Raw genomic sequence first — 22,966 nt, 5'->3', positions numbered from 1 at the left:
CTTGATGTCTTTATTGGAAAATGAATCTCCTGACAGTTTAAGTTCTGTTGGGTTGGCAAACCTCTAGGTTTGTGGCTGCTTTAAGAGCAAAATAGTTGTTAAATATTACAAGTACCTGTAGATATTTATAGGGTTAAACAGTGGGTGGAATAAATGAGTTGAAACTGTTAACTTTAAACCCTCCAAGTACAATGCTAAGCAAAATATAGTGATTCATTGTTTTTCCTCATAGACATGTAAGCATAATTTACATCACCTGAGAGTCTAATTTAGACTTTTTCCGTTTGAGAAAGACTTGTCCTACTACATAGTGTCTAATGTCTATTACTCAGAATCGGGCCATGTGAACACTTTCATGGCAGAACTTCAGGCTTAGTTTGTTCCTATGTCTCATTGCAGGGTTCCTGCGGATCTTTTAAAAAGTCTTAAATAAGATTTTTAGAATTCAAGATCATAAAATGTCTTAAGTCTTATTTTTAAATATGGTAGGTCTTAAAATTTTAGGTGGTGCCTAGTTGCATGAGAAATATCCACCAACAGGATTCACTTATTTAAATATGGTTTGGTCTTCAGTCATGACTCAGTCCAGCTCTTTCTTTTCCTTTTCTGGTAATGTTTCGATTGGTTCTCCACAGGCCACCTGCTCTCATGAAGGTAACAGGATTAAAGAAGTACACAAAGCAGTACAGATGATGCTCAGCTAAAGATAGTTCGCCAGGGGGGTTCAGAGGAGACACAAAGCCCTCTGTTATTTCTGGTAGTTGCTATAATCTGGATAATAATGTTTGTAGTGCAGAGCGACACCAGCCAACATGAAGGAGAGGAGCAGACTTTTCATTTGGTGGCCGCTTAGCGGTTTTTTACAAATTTAATGGACTGTAGAAGTGGATCAGAGGTAGATATACTGTATGTTCAGAGCTTCTGAGCGAGTGTTTCTTAACCTGCTCTGTGAGGGTGAGAATGACCACAACAGCCTAATTGTTCTGCACAATTTTTTTATATTAAATTTATTTTTTCTGTTAAGAATTCCAAGCAAATTGTAATTAATGCCATTAATTTGATCACTTTTTGTGATTTTACATAGGATTATATGGAGATACAAAAATATCCCTATGAATATAGTCAAATTGAGTTCAAACATAAAGCTCAGCCCTAATGTGCTGCTGTGCTCGTTTTGCTGTGGAAAGGATATTAAATTTTCTCTGTCAAGGTCTTAAGAAGATCTTAAAAAGCATTAAATTTGATTTCTAAAAGTGTGCCGCAACCCTGTGTAGTAGGACAATGTTTCTAATATAAGCTGTTTGAATGGTGGCCACATTTGCCAGTCCATTTGCTGATTTGTTTTAATTATCTTCTGTATCCTGTGCTCTTAAAAAATGTACAGAGAACAGAGTTGTGTAACACAGTGCAAAGGAAAGTGATAACGTCATAGCCAATCGATGAATGTACTGTGCACCAAACTACAGGTGGCTTATATTTATGTTTTCTCTTCTTCCCAGTGTATAAAGTTCATTGTTTTCCTCATGGAGGACTTGGGCTTTGTGAGGCTTAAAGGCATCATAATTCTCCTTAAAAACTCTGCTTAACAGAAAGAAGAAACCAACCAACCAACCAACGCTCAAAGCCGAACTCCTACTGAGGTGTTCCCAAACACCCAATAATAAGCCTTCATAAGCAGAGGATAGAGTATGTAGCGGGAAGTAGAGGCAGATATGCTGGGAGGTTGAGGTAATTACAGTATACGAGCAGAGAGATAAAAGTGGTATTAATAATACTGATGACAGTAATAGCCTGTAGTGCAGATTGACTTTGGGCCCTATGGCACAGCCGATGAGAAAATGAGAACGTGCTGTCACAGGTAAAATGAAGTAATAAGGAGCCCACTTGTAATTCCTTTAATGAAGACTGCAGCTTGTATCGGAGTTTGAGTAAATTCTCTCCCGCATACCAGTCGGCATCAAATGTTAAGTTTTGTTCATCATGGTTAAAATATAATAATTCCGTTTACCTTCAGTAGGGTGTTGAAGTAACAATAATGTTGGTGATGCCGCTCTTGCACTTTGGAAAGGGATAGCTCATCATCTGTTGTGCTTTATGACACTTGATGAAGTGCATTTATAGTAACAGTTAATTATTTTAACTATTATGCAGCTTCTCCCTTACATTATGGATGCAAGTGCCTGTTATACAGGCCAGCGACCTCATACCTGACTAGAAATGAGTGAATCGCTTATTTCCCAAGAGCCAATTTGTGCTGGAAAACCATGGGACCCAGAGTGACCTTGTCTATAAATGCCACAATCAATATTTATAATATGTATATGTGGGTAAATCTGTTTGTCTGGAAAATTAAACCATACGTGGTCATGGTCTAAAGTATGTCATACAGTATATGATACTATCTAGATGCCTCAACTTCAAACTGAATCAAAGTGGGGATAGAAAAATAGATCTAGCAGCTTCTGCTAACGTGCAACACTGATTGATTTTTACAGATGTGATTGGAGTGTGCAAGACTGTGGACGAGGTGACCCGCCTCACTACCAAGTCAAACCGTGAGGTTTCCAAGAGGACACTCAGTCTGATGGACATGTCTGGGAAGGTGGTGTCTGTCACACTGTGGGGAGAGGAAGTGAGTATAGACATTAAATGGAGAGTAAAATGTGTAATGGGAAAGAGGTGTTGTGTTGTCTGGAGCTTGTTAAATGCGTGGTGAAAATCAATACCAGCCTTATAATGCATGGACATGCTTACTAAAACATTTGAGCTTTCTTCTCAGAACACGTCTTCACAAATGTTAATCATCGTCTGAGAACAACTGTTTTTGATTACAGAGAATTTTAAACATATCGAAGCAGAACTAAAGCTAGTGAACATGATGACACGAGCACCTGTACAATACAAAAAGCCTGCAATAAAGGCTACGTATGTGAGGAGTATAATGTTCAGTTTACGTGAGAATGTCAGAAAGGTGTTTAATTAAAAAGATTGTTCTGCACATTTGGAGATCACTGTTGAGCAGTTTGAGAACTTGCGACCTTTTTAACAATGTGTGCAGTGTTCAGTGGAGTAAGATGTGGTTGAACGTGGTTGACTAAATATCCTGTCAGGGGGTGATGAAGTAACTGTGCTCCTGCTGTTGATTTTTACCTGTGGCTCAGAGGGACTATGCTGAGTTCGCCAACATTTCTTTCCTCCTGACAAGAAGCGCAGTGTTCCCTGTTTGTTTGTTCGACAGATACCCCTTTTCTCCAGGGACTTGCTGAGGCACACAAGATGTATAGTTTATGAAGAACAATGGCAATGCCAAACAGCAAGTGTTGGAGATATTTTCCCATACCGCCAAAGGCTTTACTTGCCCCCTCTTCTCTAAATCCTTTGGTTTTTTTTGTTTTGTTTTGTTTTTTTTCAGGTGGTGTCCTCAGGTTGTTATAATAAAGAACACTGAATACTACATTTGAGCAGTTGAAATTCATGGAAAACAAATGATATTTTGAAAACAGTTCAATGGTTTCGGAACAGAACTAACAAGAAAACACACCAGTTTTGTCTGTGGTAAGGCAAGTTTATTTGTATAGCACATTTCAACAACAAGGCAATTCAAAGTGCTTTACATAGAGCATAAAAGGCATCAAAACGGATGCCTTTTGGTAAAACAAAAGTGTGACATCTGTTTTTTTTTTTTTTGTTTTGTTTTGTTTTTTAAAAGATGTAGAGATGGAAATGTCTGTCTGCCTTTCAGACAATCAATTGGTATACCACTTTGTGTCCAGACTGCTATTGGATGGATTAAGAGGAAAACTTAGAAGCAATCCTATTGACTTTGTTTATCCCAGACTCTTCTAGTGCCACCAGCAGGTCAAAAATGCCATATCTAGTGAGATAGTATCTAGATAGATGGGATATGGGTTTGTACAGATGTTCATGGTTCCCAGACGATGAATACCACTGACTTTTGTAATTCGCTGACTTCCTCAAGCACCACCATGAGGTTGACATTTGGGGTTTGGATGGATAGTCATGAAATTTGGTCCAGACATTCATCTATCCCTCAGAATAAATTGTTATAACTTTGGTGACCCACTGAATTTTCATTCAGCGCCATCGTGAGGTCAACAAATGACATTCTGATCAGCATCAGCTGTACTTTGTGTTTCTTGCTAATTAGTCTTGCTAAATAGTTTCTTGCTAATGTTAGCATTACCAACACACAAAACTAAGATTACCAACATATTAAACATAACACCTGCTAAACATCAGCCCGTTAACCCTTTGACTTTAGTGTTTAGCTCAAAGGTATCGCTGTGCTAAAATACAGCCTCACAGAGGAGCGAGCTAAAGGCTGTAGCCTCATATGTTTTGTTACTTTAAGGAGACTAACCTGATAAACCAAAAGACAGAAGAAATTCAATCCAGACAATAAATTAACAAAGTAATCGGTGATTGTCTGAACTTTGTCTATATCTCTTCTTTTGTGTAGGCAGAAAATTTTGACGGCTCTGGACAGCCCATTCTAGCCATTAAGGCGGCGAAGCTCTCAGACTTCGGAGGCCGGTCCCTCTCTGCATCCTTCAGCAGCACCCTGATGATCAACCCAGACATCCCTGAGGCATATAAGCTCAGAGGCTGGTAAGTGAGCCTGAGGTTCATAGATAATGCAGTGCAGAAAATTGCTTATATGTCCCAGCAATTGTATACTCATGACAAAGTGCTTTTACAGCAGGTATGAAACATGCTATACATTTTATGCCAGAGGGCTTTTTTTTTCTTATATACGTCACCCTCCGGAAGCTAACTTCTCATGCAAGTATTGTTGTTGAAATGGAAGAACTCTGAAGGATTTAGATGGGGAGGTTCCATTTCCCAAGTTGGGATAGTGCATGCTCTGATTCTCATTATCAAGATTAGCTTTCCCCCATTAGCTACAGTGTGGGGGGTGCTTCAGCGAAGCATTACATATAAATGGAAATCATACTTAATCTGTGAAAATGTGTTTTTTACTCCCCTAATCGCCTTTCCAGATGAAATGAAATCCAGACTCATTTCTCTGTGATTATGTTGATTGTACCATTTCTTTTCTGTTTGTGTGTAAAGTGTGTGTGTTTGGTTAGTGTGTGTGTATTATGTTCTTTCATGTTTGCTTTCACTTTAACACATAGGATCATGTGGAAATTAGCCAAGATATCTTTGTCTTTCAAATCACAGTGGTTATTTGTGTACACGTAGTCATGCTTATTTCACTATACTTAAATTAGAAGTAGCACAGCCCAATGTATGCAAATTAGTTTTAAGATAGCACAAGTAATGTGACTCTATTCCTTTAAGATTTTGTATTCTTTGGTGCATTTCTTGCAAAGGAATAGAGAATCATTTTAAAACTCAAGCTTTCATCTTTTGTTCAGGCTCATGTGCCAATTCCTCGATTCTTCACTTCCTAAATTATTGCTTCTCCCCGGTGTATATCATGACCAGAAATAAGCATGCACTGTATGCAGGGCTGCAACTAACTTCTCTCAATTAATAATTTTGCCTATAAAATGTTGCAAAGTAGTGAAAAATGCCCCTTTTTTATAATGGGTGACATCTTCAAATCTTCACGTTTTGTCCGACCAGCAGTCCACACAACCCGAACATATTCAGTCTACTATCATGTATGACAAAGAAAAGCATCAAATCCTCACACTGAGAACCTGAACCAGCAAGTTTAGCTATTTTTTCATTAAAAATTAAGATTATTCAATTATCAAAACAGTTGATTATTTTTCTGTCCATCAACTAATTGTAACAACTCTAACTATATGCTTTCCTTTTTTGCCAAAAGTGTTGATAAAATGCATTTTTAGTTGTTTTTGTTATCCATCTTTAAACAAAGACATCACCTGGTCAGTGAGTGTGATGTCAAGTCTTATCGGGACACATTGTGAGACGTCTGTATGAAGTGGTGCTTGTTGGCACATGATTGATAGATGAGGCAGTGCTCACATGGACCGAGCGGGGGGGGGGGGGGCGGCAGCTGGCTGATAGTTAACCTCACTCCACACTGAGACATACTGATTGATCTGTCCTCTTTTATAGATCCTACTTAAACAGCCCTGGTCTGCCCCTCCTCTCTGACATGAAGGCAAATGTCTGTATTTGTGAGTGCAGATCCAATCGATTCCATCCAGGGTTTCATTTATTTACCGCCCAATACCAGCGCCTGTTCTGCACAGTAAAATAAAGTGAAAGACAGTAAGCCGCTCGAATTTATTTTGTGACAAGCCCAGTTCAGTTTCTTATTCTGCCTTGACAAATGTGGCTGAGAGTATTTATACTTGATCAGAAGACCTTATCTGCATAATCAGCGCAGTGAAATGTGACTCTACTTTGCAGGTGAGAAAGAGGCAAATCACAAATTATACTCAAAAGTGCCTCTTTAATCAGATGTCTTGTCTTGGCTCATGGTTATTTCTTGAAGATAGTTTAAGCACATGCCCCTAGCTTCTCTCTGAATATTTTAATTTATTTCACCGCTAAGAATGTCAGCTACTGTGAACCGCCGTTAAGTTTGTTTTGTAATGGGATTATTTTATATTTGCATAGTGATAGAAAGTGCTTTATTATCCCGACCACTCCTGGGTCTTCTGCTTTCTTTTACCTGAACACCATTTAAGTCCTGAATCATGTTTCCACATCTCTGTAGCATTGGCTTTTTACACTTCCTGTGCTCTCTTCTATTTAATGACAGAAGGTTGTGCCCCACTTTCTCCAGTCACTTCTCACTTGGACAACCAGAGATAATGATGCTTAAATCCTTGTATTGGTTTATCCACTGCAGAAGAGGGGTTGGCCCATGCAGGTCTCCTTGGACAATGGGTTCCTGCAGGTTCGCAGGCATTCACTAATGAACAGTTTAAAAGTCACAGATGGAAGGAAGCCAGACCTGACTCATTACTTACTATCCAAGTCAACCCAAGTGAGAACCACAGCGAAGACGACATTGTTATGCAGCATGGCCGAGAGCTGTAGCAGCCATCACCATGCTGTGAGAAGGACGGAGAGAGTAGCCGACTTAGTTATGCGTCTATATTTTAAGACTGCATCACAGAGATGATATCTAGTGATGAGAACTAAGACTGCTAGCTGTTGAATACATAATTCGTGTTTTGTTGTGATGATGATGATGATGATGATGATGATGATGATGATGATGATGATGATGATGATAAGCCTCGGTCTCAGGCAGGGCTCGAAGTTAACTTTTTTCCCTCAGTGTCCCGCAGCTGCCCCGAATTCTACTTTCAACCATCACAGACTTAACAACCATTGTCCCCAATTGAAGTTCTTTTTTTTTTTTTTTCATTCTAAATTGCTGCTCATTAAATCTTTTCTTAACACAAGTACAATAGGTTGTACACAATTACATGAATTTTAACAGTGCAGTTATTATTTAGACACTTTCCATCGCACATTAGATGATATGTAAGAGACCACATGTATTGAAAATGACCAATATGGGGCCTCTCAATCAGCACATGCAACTTTTCTAGCACAGATATTATGACAAAGCAACCTTTTAATAACACTGCATATTAACATTTTTACAGTGCTCAATTTTTGTGACCATTTATACACAGAGCCAAATATTATATAACCTCACTCCTCTTACTAAGGGTGCAACATGTTGGGAAAATACAGACTCGGCTGCCCTCAGGTCTAGTGCTGCTAGCTTGATGGATGCACCTTCTCCAAGCTAAAAATAACACAAAGATGCAACGAAACATAACTTTGCTTAAGTTTCAAAAGGTTACTACGAATGCAAACATATACACATGCAGCATTTATGAGTAACATTACATTTCTACATCTTATGATGTTAACATACATGTTACACAGATGTTTTGTGGGGTGGGAGTTGAGTCATATGTTTGGCTGTACAGGTTCCTGGGCACACATCGAAACAATACACCTACATGAGTGACTGACCATGAATGATTGAAAGAGATAGCAGTCATTTACATTTGCTGTAGGACTGTTTAATATGTCAGTTAATCAAGTTTTTTCAGGTGAGAAATTAACCATTTATATTCCCAGTATGTGGCCAGTTTATCCAAATAATGTCTATTTGGAAGTTTGCTGTGACATTTTTGTAATGATAAGTATCTCTGCTGTCCCAGAATTGTCCTAGACACCGTATCTTTATGTCCCAAGTGCTATTTTTATTGTTCCCGGGACAACGGGATGTCCTTAATTTCAAGGGCAGGTCTCAGGACGGTAGAAAACAGAACAAGGAAGCAAATCAATTAAACTCTGAATTAATCTTTTCATGATTATTTTTGATTCTTGCTCAGAAGAACCCCAACCTTTTTCTCTTCCAGCTGAACAAAGGTATGCCTTTACTACACAGCCAAGGCTTCTGAACCATTGTTTTAATCATGCGAAGGTGTCTTAATTTGATTGTGTTCAGGCACAGATCTATGGGACTTCCTTAAATGCATTATCTATCCTTAGTGGGCTGTTGATTCAAACTCATGTAGAGTATTAGTGGTGCCGCTCAGCACTTTCCCGTGTGCTTATATGGAAAGCTGAGTTGTATCCTTTACAACATGTCACACTAATTAATGTTGCAGCGATGAAAATGGCTTTAATTTCCTCAAATAAGAACGCTGCGCGATGCACTAATTATCTGGATCTTAGGTTAATCTGGGGTCTTGGTGCATTGTTATGGTGCATGTGCAGTATGCTCTCACTGTCTTTGTGAGGTTACTTTACATAGATTTTCAAATTGATGTTAAATCCACAGTATGTTCTCTTTTTTTTGTGAAAATTATTAATGTAAAAAAAAAAACAAAAAAAACCAGACTTCAACATTTGACTTTCCTCCACCTAACTGTACAGATCCAGTTGTCCATTAGGTGGCAACAGCACATTTAGAGATGGTCACGTTGCCTTCTCCCATTCTATCAGGCAGGGCAGTCACTTTTCTGTTAGCTGCATTTTGTCATGTTTCTTTTCACGTCTTGATGCCGTCAAACTCAGACATTCACCACAGACTCATTTAGTCACACAAGTCCAAGCAGACATTCCCTCCGTCTGTCTTATCATGACTCCAGTATTTCCACTGGATGCAGTAATTATGACAGCCCAGAAGCAAACAAGCTTGAACACAGTAGCCTAGTGAAAAGTATGCCTTATTATTCTACTCAAATGTTTCACTGTGCTGTAATGATTGAAAAAAAAAAAAAAAAAAAAAGATGTGGAATCATTACTAGCTGAGTTATTAACTGAATTGAATTAGTAACTAGCTTGAAACCAAATTTGTTAACAGAGGTGTCTGTGTAAGGAGGGGAGGAATTCATCCTTTGGTGAATAATAGGTGACTGTTGGCCTCCTTTCAGCCACCACTGTCAAAGTGCCCTTCAGCCAAAGCACTCGACACCCTGCTGCCTCACAGGATCTGCTCAGTGGCACACAGAGCTATCATTAGCTATACAGAGTATATTTCGCTATGTGTGAACTGATCGTGCACAATGTCGCAACTGAAAAATTAACAATTGAATCTATGTTTTTATTTAAACAGATAGAATAAAAATACGTTAATGCCAGCAGCATATTAGGTTAAATAACTTTCAGAAGGCCACTCAGTCAGTACAAAAATATAAGGGAAAAAAAGAGCCATTAATACCTTGTTGGATATCATTTTCTTTATTTATACTAATTAAGCTGAAATAATTTAGTCAATTGATTGAAAAAAAATGTTGTAAGGAATTACTATTTTTGTCTGTATCATCTGAAGCTGAAACAAATAATCGATTAATCAATGAGTTGATTGACAGAAAATGAACCCTCACATTGGTGAAGCTTGCTTCAGCTTTACCAATGTGAGGATTTGCTGTTATTTCTCAGTTGTTTTTTTTTTATATCATTGTAAACTGAATACCTTTGGGTTTCAGACTGTTTGTCAGACAAAAGAAGACCTTTTGAAGACGTCACCTTGAGTTCTGAGGACACTGAACATTTTTCGTTATTTTGTAGTGAAAATAACTTATTGATTAAATGAGAGACATAATAATGAGCCACAGCCCTACAAAACAAGCAATTTGAAGACACCACCTTAGGCTTTAGGATTTGACATCTGACATTTTATAGACTAAATTATAGAACAATTAATTTCAAAATAATTGGAAGATAATGAATATAATTGTTAGCTGCAGCCTTATTCTGGTGTGATCACATTTATTCAAAACAAATCAAATTGACAAGGGAGTTGAAAATTTGCCTTTATTCCATCTGTACATTTTCTATACTGATTATCCTCGAGAGAGTCGGGGGGGGAGCTGGAGCCAATCTCAGCTAACAGTGGGCGAGGGGCGGGGTACATCCTGGACAGGTCACCTGTCAATCACAGGGCTAACATAGAATATAGAGACAGACAACTATTCAGTCACATTCACACCTACAGGCAATTTAGAGTCACCAGTTAACCTAACCTGCATAATTTTGGTCTGTGGGAGGAAGCCAGAGTACCCGGAGAGAACCCACACAGGCACAGGGAGAACATGCATACTCCACACAGAAGGGCCCCAGCCGGCCAGTGGGTTCAAACCCAGAACCTTCTTGCTGTGAGGCAACAGTGCTCCCCTAGTTTGCCTTAAATGTACAATTTTAAATCCCCTTTTACTGAAAAAAGTAATGTAGTGAATCAACAACTTCAACAATCCTCTTTTTCTCATGTCTAACTCGGTGGAGCTCTTTATAGGACAAACTCATCAAAATTCTGCCTGTAGTGATCACGGTTACAGTGATCAACCGTTTATATGGATCAAAAAGCAGAATCATTCCAATGCAAATGCTGTTTAAATAATTTGCTTATAGTCATCAAGTAGTCCGCTTACAGTGTTCATTTTTGGTCTTTTCACACATGACAACATATGGAGGGAAAAAAAATTTAATTACGGTAATAATTTATTTATTTTTTCTCTTTACTCCCATGATACACACATGATATTTACTTAGCAGCTGCGGCACCATTATTGCCTCACGGTAACCCGTCTGCTACTGGCTGGTTCCCTGAGGCTGGTGCTGCGTGCACATTGAAATCATGACTGGAAAAGAAAGTCATTTTCTCTCAATGAAAAATGTAAGTCTCCTTGAAGCTTATGACAAACCGCCAAAAACGAGCCGATGAGATGCAGCAGCGAAACAACGAGCTTTTGTAAACAGCTGTACTGTATTTTGAAACAATCAGTAAAATTCAGTAAATAACAAAGCTGTTAGATGGTAATCTGTATGAGAAATAAAGAAATAAAAAAAACTGGTTATAATAATCATCCTCTTATAGTGATCACTCTGACCTGGATAGACGTGATCACTGTAAGCCGTTTCCATTGTATCGTGACAGTGATGAGTCTACTGATGCACACAGAACTGTCCTAGGGTGTAGGAATGTCATGTAAATGTTGCTGTACTCGTGCACCGTTTATTCTACAATGTTACTCCTATAGGGACAGTCTTATACAGGTGGTTTTCCAATTACAGCCTGTGTAGTCTGTTCTTTATGAGGATAAATAAACACCTTGCTGTAATTCTGCCAAAGTGAAAATGTAGGAATGCTTGTTCATCCATGTTTGTTTAAATAAGCTACCACTATGGCTTTTAAGTTCTGTTAGCTCGATGTTTGACCACGTCAGTCACCAGAGATGAAGTGGCTAACACCGTGTCACACACAACATGGAGTAATCGTGTTTGTGGTGTGTTTGCCACTTTCAGCCGAGGCATTAGTCTTAGCTCGGAGCTGAGAACACTGCTTACTGAGAGTTTCCCATCATCCCTTCATGCCTCTCCCTCTGACACATCTCTGCTCCTGTCCTGTCCTTCTTCATTGACACGCTGACATTTGACATGTCTATGCCATGCACATGCATGTCTGTCAGCCTGCACTCATCTATCTCGGTGTTCCTGCAGTTAGTTTATCTTTAAGCTGGGATCTCTCTGCTTTCACTTGACTGTTGCACATTTTCTGCCAGATCTAATTTGTCCTCTTTTTGTCTCCTTCATCACAATCACTGTCTGCCATGCCATTTCTGTTTCCTGTGCTCCTCGCTGTCTGTATGATTAAAAAAAACAAAAAAAAAACCCCCCAAAAACAGCAGCAGTTTTTAGACAGGATGCTGTCACGGTGGTATCTTTTCGAGTGTTTTACAGTCCTTTTGGATATCTGTCAAATCAGATGTCCAGAGTAGCCATGAAACACTGAAGCCCTACTAGTCTGCAGTCTTACCTTTAAAATGTGATGCATTTTTAATAATTTCAACTATGTTGTCAGTACATTTTTGTCCTCTGTAGAACATCTATCTTACAGACGTTAAACTGTGACAGAATATGGTATCTCCATTTTGTCCAATTTGATTTGTCAGGACATCTTTGTTCAAGTTCCAGACTGAGTGTTGGCACAATTAAGGCAAAGCTGTGCAGGTACACTGGTGAGGAAATTGGTGCCACCGTAAAGAATTGCTCACATTTGTCAGTAGGAGTGGGCAATCTGCAGCCTGTGTGTTGCTCAGGCCACAGTCTGAACCGTTAATGGGGATATTTTCAATTAGTCATGCCTCCAGGAGCAAGGCATGCTCTTCCTGTATTTACAACCTTACCTCCCCATTGTGTGCCACTCTGCCTTGTGTCCAACAGATAAACACATAAACAAAAGGCTTTAAGTAATTAACCCAGTCTATAGTACATGAGGGCTATTAGTGGATTTTCCTGCTGGAGGATTCTCTTAGCAGTCTATACTGCTCTCTCTCTCTCTCTCTGTCTGTTTCCCTGAGGATGTTGAGGACTAGATGTGATATGTTTGAAGTCTAACTGTCCTGCCAGCTCCTGGAATTCTGCACTGGAAAACTGGGGTCCAATGCCACTCACCACCTCATCTGGAATTCCAAACCAAGCAAAGGTTGGCTTCAGCCTCTGAATAACATGAGCACTGGTGGAGGATGGCAGGTGCAGTACCTCTAAGAATCTTGAATAGTAATGTGATATTACTATGTAGCTGTGCTTGTTGTGTTCAGAGGCTGAGTGCAGTTCTCCTCCATGAATGATCAGGCAGAGGCGTGGAGATGAGAGATTCCTTTTGTTGAGCCCACCTCTGTTGCTGACATATCTGGAATGACATTACAGTGTCTTTGAGCTCTGTAAAGAGTCCTGGCCACCATACTGCTGAATTGGCCCTGTCCCTACACTTTTTTTAGCCCTTGGTGTCCATCATGTAGCTTTTGTAGAATGTCAGCTCTCATTGGCCTCAGCACAACAATTCTGCATCCTCTTGTGATCAAGCCATCATATTCTGACAGCTCATTTTTCACTTTCAAGTACTCCCCGGCATTCATCGGGACGTTACTTGTATATTCATGCCATCCTGTTCTTAGGAGCTTTATGACAGACTGTGGCTCGCTGGCGGTTGCAGTGACCATTCTGATGCTGTCCATTTTTGGAATCCCTTGCTTCACTGTGGCTACATAACATGCCACATCACTGTGTATATCAGTCTCTTCCCTTGTATGGGTGTTTGGACTTCGGGACAGGGTATCAGCAACAACAAGGGTTTTCCCCTGATACAAACTCCGCCCCAGGTTTGTATCTCATGAGCCTCATGAGACGACGCTGGCATCGCAAGGTGATATTGTCTAGGCATCAGTTGTTGACAATTAGCACTAATGGCTCTAGCTTGAACTGATCCAAGCCACAGAGATGTTTCTCAAACTTCTCACAAGCCAGCGAGACAAGCATAATGCGTTTCTGCTTCTGTGTGTCTGGAACAGTATGCTACTGGCTTACAGTCTGGTATCATCACAGTAGGTGAGAACCGGTGCGGTTGTCAGCAGCACTTTAATGTGTTCAAAGGCTCACTGTTGTGAGTGGCCCCAAGTCCATGTATTCTTGCTTTTCAGAAGCTGCGTGCCGTGTGTACGACATACAGCTGAGCATCGTCCATTAACTTTTCGCATGTTCAGTTTTTAGTGTCCCAATGCTCACCATAGCCCTGCTGATGTTCACTGGTGCGGTGTGTCCACTTCATCTACTCCCCTGACCAAGTTCATTTTCACGGACAGGAACCCACCCACTGTGTAGATTTTTTAACTGTGTGCACGGACTACATAAGTTTTGAATGGGTACGACTTTTTCTTGTAGTTAATAGTAGCTTTGAACATGCCAAGACACAGCAGCTCCCCTCCTGCACAGTCCAGTGGAATGTCTGTCGGATCCAGTGTTCTCTCTGGAGTGAGTGTGTGGAATGTGTCTTCACAGATGATACTGACATCTGCCTCTGTGCCAATTTTAAATTCCACCGGAGTGGAATCCACAAGCACCTGCACAGTCCACTGTTCACTTGTCTCGTCCGCATTACACACTGAGCCTAGGAAATAGGATGGTTGGTCTGCCTGCTCTGTGACCTCATTCTCTGGCCCAATTTCCCATTTTATGACAGATATGGCATGTTGCTTTCCCTGCAGGGCATTTTTCATCTTTTCTGTGTTGTGCTTTTCTGCATTTACCACATTTTCTTTTTCCTTTTTTATTTTTGTAATAGAGATCTTTATTGAAAAATGACAAATACATCACGTCAAGCAACAAAGTGCAACCAGCGCCAAAGTGCAAACATTCACCTTTCCTCCTCTGCCAATTTTTTTTTTTTTAACAAAGTTCACAATTTACAAAACAAACACATACATAAGAGACAGCTCACAAATACAATGAACAGAAAGTGCGGAGTGAATAAAAAGCAGAGAATTCAGTTGTGAAAGCCATTCATGAGTTCATGTAGGTCCATCAGATCAAAGTTCTAGCACATGCCAAGGAAGGTTTTGATCCCTATCCAAAGTTCTCCTCCTTCTGAGGTCAGTAAGCTTGTGTTTAACCATGTCATTGTCAACCACAGTCTGTTTGATGACCATGGCACATCTGGTTTTCCACAGTTTGACACACACTGTACTGATAATCAGTTGGAAGAGTTTTTTTTGTTTGGAGAGCATATTTTCTTCCAGCAGACCATACATGACAGAGATATAGTTCAAACTAAAAACCAGTCCAAGGCCTTGCATTATAGACCAGACCTCCTGAGCTCTGTAACAGCATCAGGAGGTGTTGCTGCATTTCACTTTCATTATAATAAATCATGGGACATTCTTTTCTTGTTACATAACAACTCCATGAAGCAACAGCTCTAACAGGAAGTCTGTTAACAGAAATAAGCCACTGAACATCTCTCATGCTTTCTATTTTATTTTTTTTAAGTTTTCATCACCTCCATGCCATTTTATTACGGATACGGCATGTTGCTTTCCCTTCAGGGCATTTTTCATCTTTTCTGTGTTGTGCTTTTCCACATTTACCACATTTTCATTCATTTATCCCCATTTTTTTGGGTTGTATGCAACCTCTTGCACTGTTCCCACTGTCTGTCCCTGCATGCTTAGTTGTGTGGCAACTGTCTGTACTGTCTGCGCCAACGTCAGGTCTGCCATTAGCTGTAGCCTGCGTGAGAGTCCTTTGTCCAGCATTCCCATGACAATATGGTCGCGGATATTTTCATCTCTGGTTGCACAGAATTCAGTGTTTGGACAGTTCGTACAGCGCTCTAATGAAAAACGTTTCCTCCCCTGGCCACTGCAGTCACTGGTGAAAACACGCTCTTTTGTGAATAATATTCCTCCTTGGAGAAAAAGTACTCATCGAACTTTCCTGCCATGATGTCAAAGTTATCACGACGTCTGTTCTCAGCAATTGAATGACTTAAAGATGTGTTCTGCCTTGGTTCCAATGGCATAAATAAGCCAGCTCACCAACACTGTCCCAGCTTCCTTGTCCAGTTTAGTGGTAACTATGAATTGTTGAAAGCGCTGCTTCCGGCTCAACCATTCTGTGGGCTTATCAAAAGCCAAGTTCACAAGTAGATTAAACTTTTCACCATTCGGCTGCTTAACCTCTTTTCCTCTTATATCCATGTTTCCTAAATCTGTAGGCCACTTCTGACACCATGTAGAAAAGGTTGAGGGTCAAGGTACTTAATCAACTCAGCTTTATTGCAATTCAGGACACGTTTACGTTGAGACTCCTTCACTATGCATGTCTCCATATTTTCCGTGAACCCCCTTGCCATAAAGCATTAGTCTGGAACTGTTGTAATGACCAAACGTGTGTGTGTGTGTGTGTATACACAGACGGGTGACAAATTAAAGGAAAAACCAACATAAAATGGTGTTTGGCCACCACATGCTGCCAGAACAGTTTCAGTGCACCTTGGCATTGATTCTACAAGTCTCTGGAACTCTTCTGGAGGGACAAACACCATTCTTTAAAAAGATATACCCTCATTTGGTGTTTTGATGATGGTGGTGGAGAGCGCTGTCTAACATGTCGGTCCAAAATCTCCCATATGTGTTCAATTTGGTTAAGATCTGGTGAGTTTGAAGGCCATAGCATATGATTCACATCATTTTCATACTCATCAAACCATTCAGTGACCCCTCATGCCATGTGAATTGGGGCATTGTCATCCTGGAAGAGACCACTTTCATCAGGATAGAAATGTTTCATTATAGGATAAAATGATGACTCAGAACAACTTTGAATTGATTTCCCTCTAAGGGGACAAGTGGTCCCAAACCATGTCAGCAAAATGTCCCCCACAGCATAACAGAGCTACCAGATCCCCTCACTATAGGGGTCAAGCATTCAAACCTGTACCAGTTTTTCCTTTTAATTTGTCATCCGTCTGTATATACACGCACATACCCAGACCAGCACAGAATATCTAAACACAGAACATTGCTCAACTTTAGTGAAAAGTTCTGAGTGACAGATCACACACGGAATTCCACATGATGGAATAACAACGTTAAGATATGTATTATTGTTGAATGTTCAAGCAGTGAAACTGAGTTAGACACATTTTTTTTAAAAATTTAAAAAAAAAACAACAAAAAAACACATGGTGTGTGTGCCTACACTGTACAGTGACAAACTTGAGTAATTTCCTCTGAGCCGAGCCATCATGCCAGATATTTTATTACATGACTATTTTGGTACAAACATTTACCCACCAGTGTGGCGGATAGCCTTCTGAGATTTACTTGCCAAACGGAAAATCTACCCGCATTTGGCGCTTGGCGGGTGTTAATTTCAGACCCTGGAAACCACTCATCTTTCTTCTTTCCCTGCCTTCTCTCTTCTCCTTCTTCCTATTGTCTTCCCTGAATTACCGGGAACATTGGGCGAAAATAGGTTTCTGATATCACCGTAACAGCCCTGACCCTGGCCAGCTCATCTATCCCTCTGCTGTTGATTCATTTCACAAGCCTCTCAGCCTGCCTTGCTCTCAGCTGAGCCATCCTTGCTTTGACAAACACAAATGGATGCTCTGTCTGGAACAAGATTTTTTATTTATTTTTGTTAAACCTAACTGTTAAATGGACAGCCTGCAGCCTGTTGACAGCCGTGTGAACTGCAGTGTTTTGTGTCTACTGCTTTGGCTCTGATGTATTAAAATGAATAAGGCAAGACAAGTAGACCTCAACATACCAACACTATGACTCTCTGAAGTGTGTGTATATATATATACAGCATTCTGAAATTGATTTAGGTAAATGTGACAAAGTGATTTGAAATCTTATTTACCAAAACTATACTTTGTTTACTGTGAGGGAGGTCAAATAAGCAGTGACTGGTATTTGTTGTTTTTTTTCACATAGGTATGACAAAGAGGGTCATGCCATGGACGGACAGTCTCTGACAGAGGTGAAAGGTGGCAGCGGTGGAGGAAACACCAACTGGAAGGCTATATCTGATGTTAAAAACGAGCACCTGGGACACGGAGACAAGGTACACACACACATGCTCAGCTTCTCCCTGACGCACTCAAACATTCAAGATATGGTAACCCCAGACCTCATCTTATTCTGGGATGATTCTTTGAAGATATTCAAGGACAAACTGAAAGACTAGTGTTGAATCCCTAACAACAAATATGAAATTGCTCACAGTCAAGCTGCATTTGTTATTAAAATCCCTTGGTACACATTGCAGGTCTATATAGTCTTGCTGCAGTGTAACCTTGTCCCTCGCAGCTCTGCATCACAAATGTTCTTTTAGCTGACTGTCAGTGTGATGAATCTCCATAATCATTGACTCATAACATGACTGCACCACCGGTACGCTTAAAATCATATTCCACTTGGTTCCTGATCTCCTACTGCTCATCAATCCCCTACATTGTGGGTGTCCTCTCACAGTCTGGGTGTATGTTCCTGGGGAAAGTCACATGGATCTCTGGTATTGATTATGAAGATTACATAGGCTCTATTCTTTGCCCTCTGTAATGAAGTTACTGCCCTCAGATAAGTAAAGTAATGTGTTCTTTAATTTCCCTCTCTTTTTATTGATACTATTGAGGGAAATGGTGCTCACAGAAGTGTATAAATCGTCTAGAGCGGATAATGGTGACCTGTGCAGAGATATTAACTTGTGTAATTTGACATGCTCTGCACATTAGTAATCATCCCAGTGTGATGAAAAAAATCACATTAAGATGGAGACAATTAATAGATGCAAGCAATTATGATAGGGCACTATGAGACACGAAGGGAGCAGTTTTACTCTGGTTGTAAAAGACAATTGTAAGAGGCTGCAATCGGCTATTTGGAAGCTCAAAGAACACTTGAGCACTCATTATTCCTTAGAAAACAAAGAGAAATGCAAAAGTACATGGATTAAACAGGAGCAGCAGTTTTCTGTATGCCCCAATTAAGGGAAAATATGTCATAGTGAATGAGTAAATTCAGGTTTTTCATCCATTTGTGTAACTGTGTGCCTGTCTGCTACCCGAGGCTGTGAGTGACCCTCTCCTACTTCTGTCGCCCTCATAATTCTCTCTCCTATGGCCAGAACTGCAGGATTCTCATTCACAGATAGTAAATGGCGTAATGCTCCCCCTTATGCCTCTTTTAGTGTGACCACTTCAGCTATTCTATCATCTGGAGGCCCACAACGCACCATAAGCAGTCTCATCTATTTCTTTTCTCTTCAGTTCCATACCCCAAATCCTTGCTGTAACCATTAGCCCCCTGTCAGGTGAAGGGCTTCTCCTGGCATTAGCTCCCTGCTGCTGAGGAGGAAAGGTTTGACCCTGGGCTATGGAGGCTCTTGCTCCTCCTCAGCATGTTGTTTGATGAGTCCCGGTACTGTCAAAGGAGCTGAGCTGAGGCTGTCCTCAACCCCTCTGAAACATCCCATACATGGGGGCATGGGGGTCAGGCCTCTCAAGAACCCCACCAACCAAAGTCTGTTGCAATTAATTATCCCTGTCACAAAGTCTTTGTGTCACAATCTCAAGTTTCCACATTGCTCCCTTGCCCTCTCTGACAGTAAGTGGCCACCCTCCTCTCGTTGGCTTGACACTGCATTTGTAATGGCCTATGACAGAGGCGAGAAACGAGTTCTTCTGTCCTCTTCCCACTGTAGCAGTCCTGATCAGTCACACACTAATTGAAGAGGTATTTGCTTGATTAATTGGGCCTCGTTTGGAAAATCAGCACAGGCTGATGTCTGGGTTGTTTTTGGTAAAACAAAATGGTCATTAAAAAAAGGTTAGCCGCCAGCTTGTTGTTTGAAACAGACTGATTTTCTCATATTTTGGCGCCGTCATTTTCCACTCTCTTAAGGGCTTTTTAATTACCCAAAGTGACATGTAATACCAATTGTCCTGTGCTGGAAGTTAATTGGGGTTGAATGTCTTTTGCATACTAACACAATGGCCAAAAAATGGAGAAGAAAGGAGAAAAAATTGATTTTCATTTTACTTCAATGAGATGGTCTATGGAGTTTGATTGAGAGCCAGCTGAGGGACACTGCAGCCGCATTGGATTCACAGATGGTTTTATTTCATATCTACACCATGACAACTCACCTGTCTCCTAGATGCCTCTGTTGCATCAAACTAATCCTGCAAATCATTGAGCTTCAAAACCAGGTGTCTCATACACTTGATAGAATAAAAGATGTAGAAGTGGTGGAAAAGACTCTGCCATGGCTGGGAAACACACTTGGGGATGAGGGCTCTCTGCCCCAGTTCCACTCAGTGTTGGCGATTCCCAAAGATCCATGGGTTAGGCTCAGCGATAAGCCAAGATCACAAGCCTGCTCAACACCACGTCCTGTGTAACAGTGGGCCACTCTCTGTGGCACAGAGAGAGTTGGATGTCCTCCTTTACAGCCAACCAATCAAGTGAGGCTCCAGCTGTCAAACAAATTCTCGGTCCTTGAGAATCTCCGGGAGATAAATCATCTGGCATCCCTGCCGTCCCTCACCCTGGCATCAGCATGTAGAAGCCGAACGACAACTCCAAACTGTCCTGCTCCAGTGCCTGTGAATTACCAGCTTGCAGGCTCAGGACACTGTCCAGCTCCTCATCCTGCCTCGGCAAGCTTTTGGTAGGGCAGGTGTGTGCCGCACCAGTGGGAGAGTGGTTGCACGGGGCCTGCACAACAGTCAGTGACGAGGCCGTGGCAAATTCTCCTGCAGTGTCTAACCCAAAAGTACTGGTTGTGGGATTATCTATGGTCCAACACATCACTCTCCTCAGGCGTGGATCTCATGATACCCTGGAGCTTTGGTGTCCAATATTGATTCCAGGATTCCTGATCTTCTACTGCTGCTGGAGTAGTCCTCGACAATGTCGGCACGAATGAGCTCAACCTCCAAAGCTCCGAGAAGCTCAAACAGGATTTTAAAACCCACAATTACTTGACTCCTACAAGCATTGTAATATATCTGGTCCACTGCCCTCACCTTGCTTTGGAGATGTAAAGTTTAGCCATGTTCGCCAACTTCATATATGGCTAAAGGGCCACTGCTACGCACTGGGAATTCCATATGTGGGCAACTTTACAACTTTTCGGAATAGACTGACTTTCTTCAGACGTGATGGATTTCATCCAAATAGGCCTAGATCCAATCTGATGGTGATGAACATGCAACTCACAATGAAGTCTTGTAAGAACAGTTGATGTTTGGCTGAGTCCATCTCTTCCTAGCACTGTTTCATAAAGTTTTGATATCCTTGTAATCATAATGCATAGGTCTGTCAACTGAAACATGCATATCCCACACAGAAATATTAACAATATTAAAGATTCGGGCAAATGCATGAACTTCTGCTCCCAGCACAAATACATTTAAATTGCATTCTTAAATGTGAGATATCTACCCAGTAAGACTATCATTTTAAATGATTTTATTTCAACATTTGGATTATATGTTTTTAACTGAATCTTGGTCACAAACTAATGATCCACACTGTGATTGTTTCAACCAAACCAGGGTCAGTGGTTGTGGTGGTGGCCTAGTGAGTGGAAGAGCTTCAAATGTTATGAAGTACCTTGAGATGAATTTTCTTCCTTTTGAAGTTCTCACTTGGCGGTCTCCATCCGATCATGTTTGCTATCATTTTTGCCCCCTAAATCCTACTGGCAGCTTTTTAGCAGAACTCCCAGAATTTTTATCCACTCTTCTTTTAAATTGTGACGGAGTTGTTCTTTGTGGCCATTTTAATGTCCGTGTTGATGACTCCGCTAATGTTCATGCTACTGATTCTTTTTAAATCACTATCACATCACTACTTCTTTTAACTTTAAACAGTATGTGTGCGGATAGTCACATAACTGTGGTAATACATTGGATCTCTACACCCTGGGTGTAAAAATATCTTCTGTAGAATTACTGGATATGACTGTATCTATTCACAAATGTATAATTTTTAACTGTGAATCACCAGTTATTAATACCGTCTCACCCCACTCCTCGCATCTTTGTACTTGCATCTTTAATAAGCAAAGCGTCTTAAAGTTATGCGCATTGTTTGATAATCAAAGCCTACACCTGTCTAAATACTCCCGTGCCATTGAACTGGCTGACATTTTAATTCAATCTGCGTGTCTTCAGTAAATATTATTTCACCTCTTAAGGTTAGGTCTAAGTTCTCAGAAAGAAAACGGCCTTGGATAGACAACAGTATTTGCAGCCGTAAAAGGGAATGTAGGAAAGCAAAACGCAGATGGAAAAAATCCAGTCTCCAAGTACATTACACTACAGCAATATGATTAAAGATGTGACAACACACTATTTTTCTTTACTTATTCTGCCCATCAGCACAACCCTAGATTTTTATTTAAGTCTGATCAGCTGGTAAATCCAGACCCTCCGTGTGCCCTAGTTGAAAGTGATGCTGTGAAATGTTTATTTTACTGATAAAGAGGGGTCAATCAGAGCCTCTATTACCCCCAATGCCTCTTACGCTGATGTCCCTCACCCGCAACAAGATAGTTTGAACCAGTTTTAGCCCATTACCTTGTCTGAACTTTTAGAAACAATATCATATATGAGAGTGTCTTCCAGCCCTCTTGATATAATACTAACAAAGTTTTGACTAAAAGTAATTGAATTTCTCAGGCCCTGTTTGCTTTGGTTTTAACAGTTCCATGTCTAATGGTTGTGTCCCTGATTGTTTTAAAAGTGCTTGTGTGAACCCACTGTTAATAAAACCTGGACTGGATCTCTCCCTCCTTCAAAACTGTAGACCAATTCCCAAGTTGCCTTTTTATATCAAAAATTGTAGAAAAAAAAGTGTCCAAGCAATTTCTCTCTGCAATGGAAAATGAAATGGAAGTATCACAGCACTGAGACTGCCCTGCTCAAGGTTACCAACAACCTTTTAATGGCTTCTGATAATGGCATGTGCTCAGTCCTTGTACTCCTGGACCTTAGCGCAGCCTTTGACACGATTGATCACAGCATCCTGCTAGACAGACTGAGGCAATGGGTGGGGATATCTGGTACAGCATTAGAATGGTTTTCATCTTACCTCAAATAGGGACCAAATAGGTGGTTCTGTCTCTGTGAACAACTTTGTCTCCTCATTTTCTTCTGTTAAGTGTGATG

General features: G+C 40.6%; 1 protein-coding gene across 1 annotated transcript in view; it reads left to right on the top strand.

Moving 5' to 3' along the window:
* rpa1 (replication protein A1) overlaps positions 1-22,966 on the top strand; it is a 38,268-nt gene that overhangs the window by 6,438 nt on the left and 8,864 nt on the right. Inside the window, exons 11-13 of the mRNA XM_067595053.1 lie at positions 2,496-2,632; positions 4,481-4,629; positions 17,724-17,853. Coding sequence (XP_067451154.1) covers positions 2,496-2,632; positions 4,481-4,629; positions 17,724-17,853 — 416 coding nt within the window. The remainder of the gene's footprint in view (positions 1-2,495; positions 2,633-4,480; positions 4,630-17,723; positions 17,854-22,966) is intronic.

Source organism: Thunnus thynnus, chromosome 7 (assembly GCF_963924715.1).
Source record: "Thunnus thynnus chromosome 7, fThuThy2.1, whole genome shotgun sequence".
Taxonomy (NCBI): Eukaryota; Metazoa; Chordata; class Actinopteri; order Scombriformes; family Scombridae; genus Thunnus; species Thunnus thynnus.
Note: the sequence above shows the minus strand (reverse complement) of the source record. Positions and strands in the feature narration are given on the sequence as shown.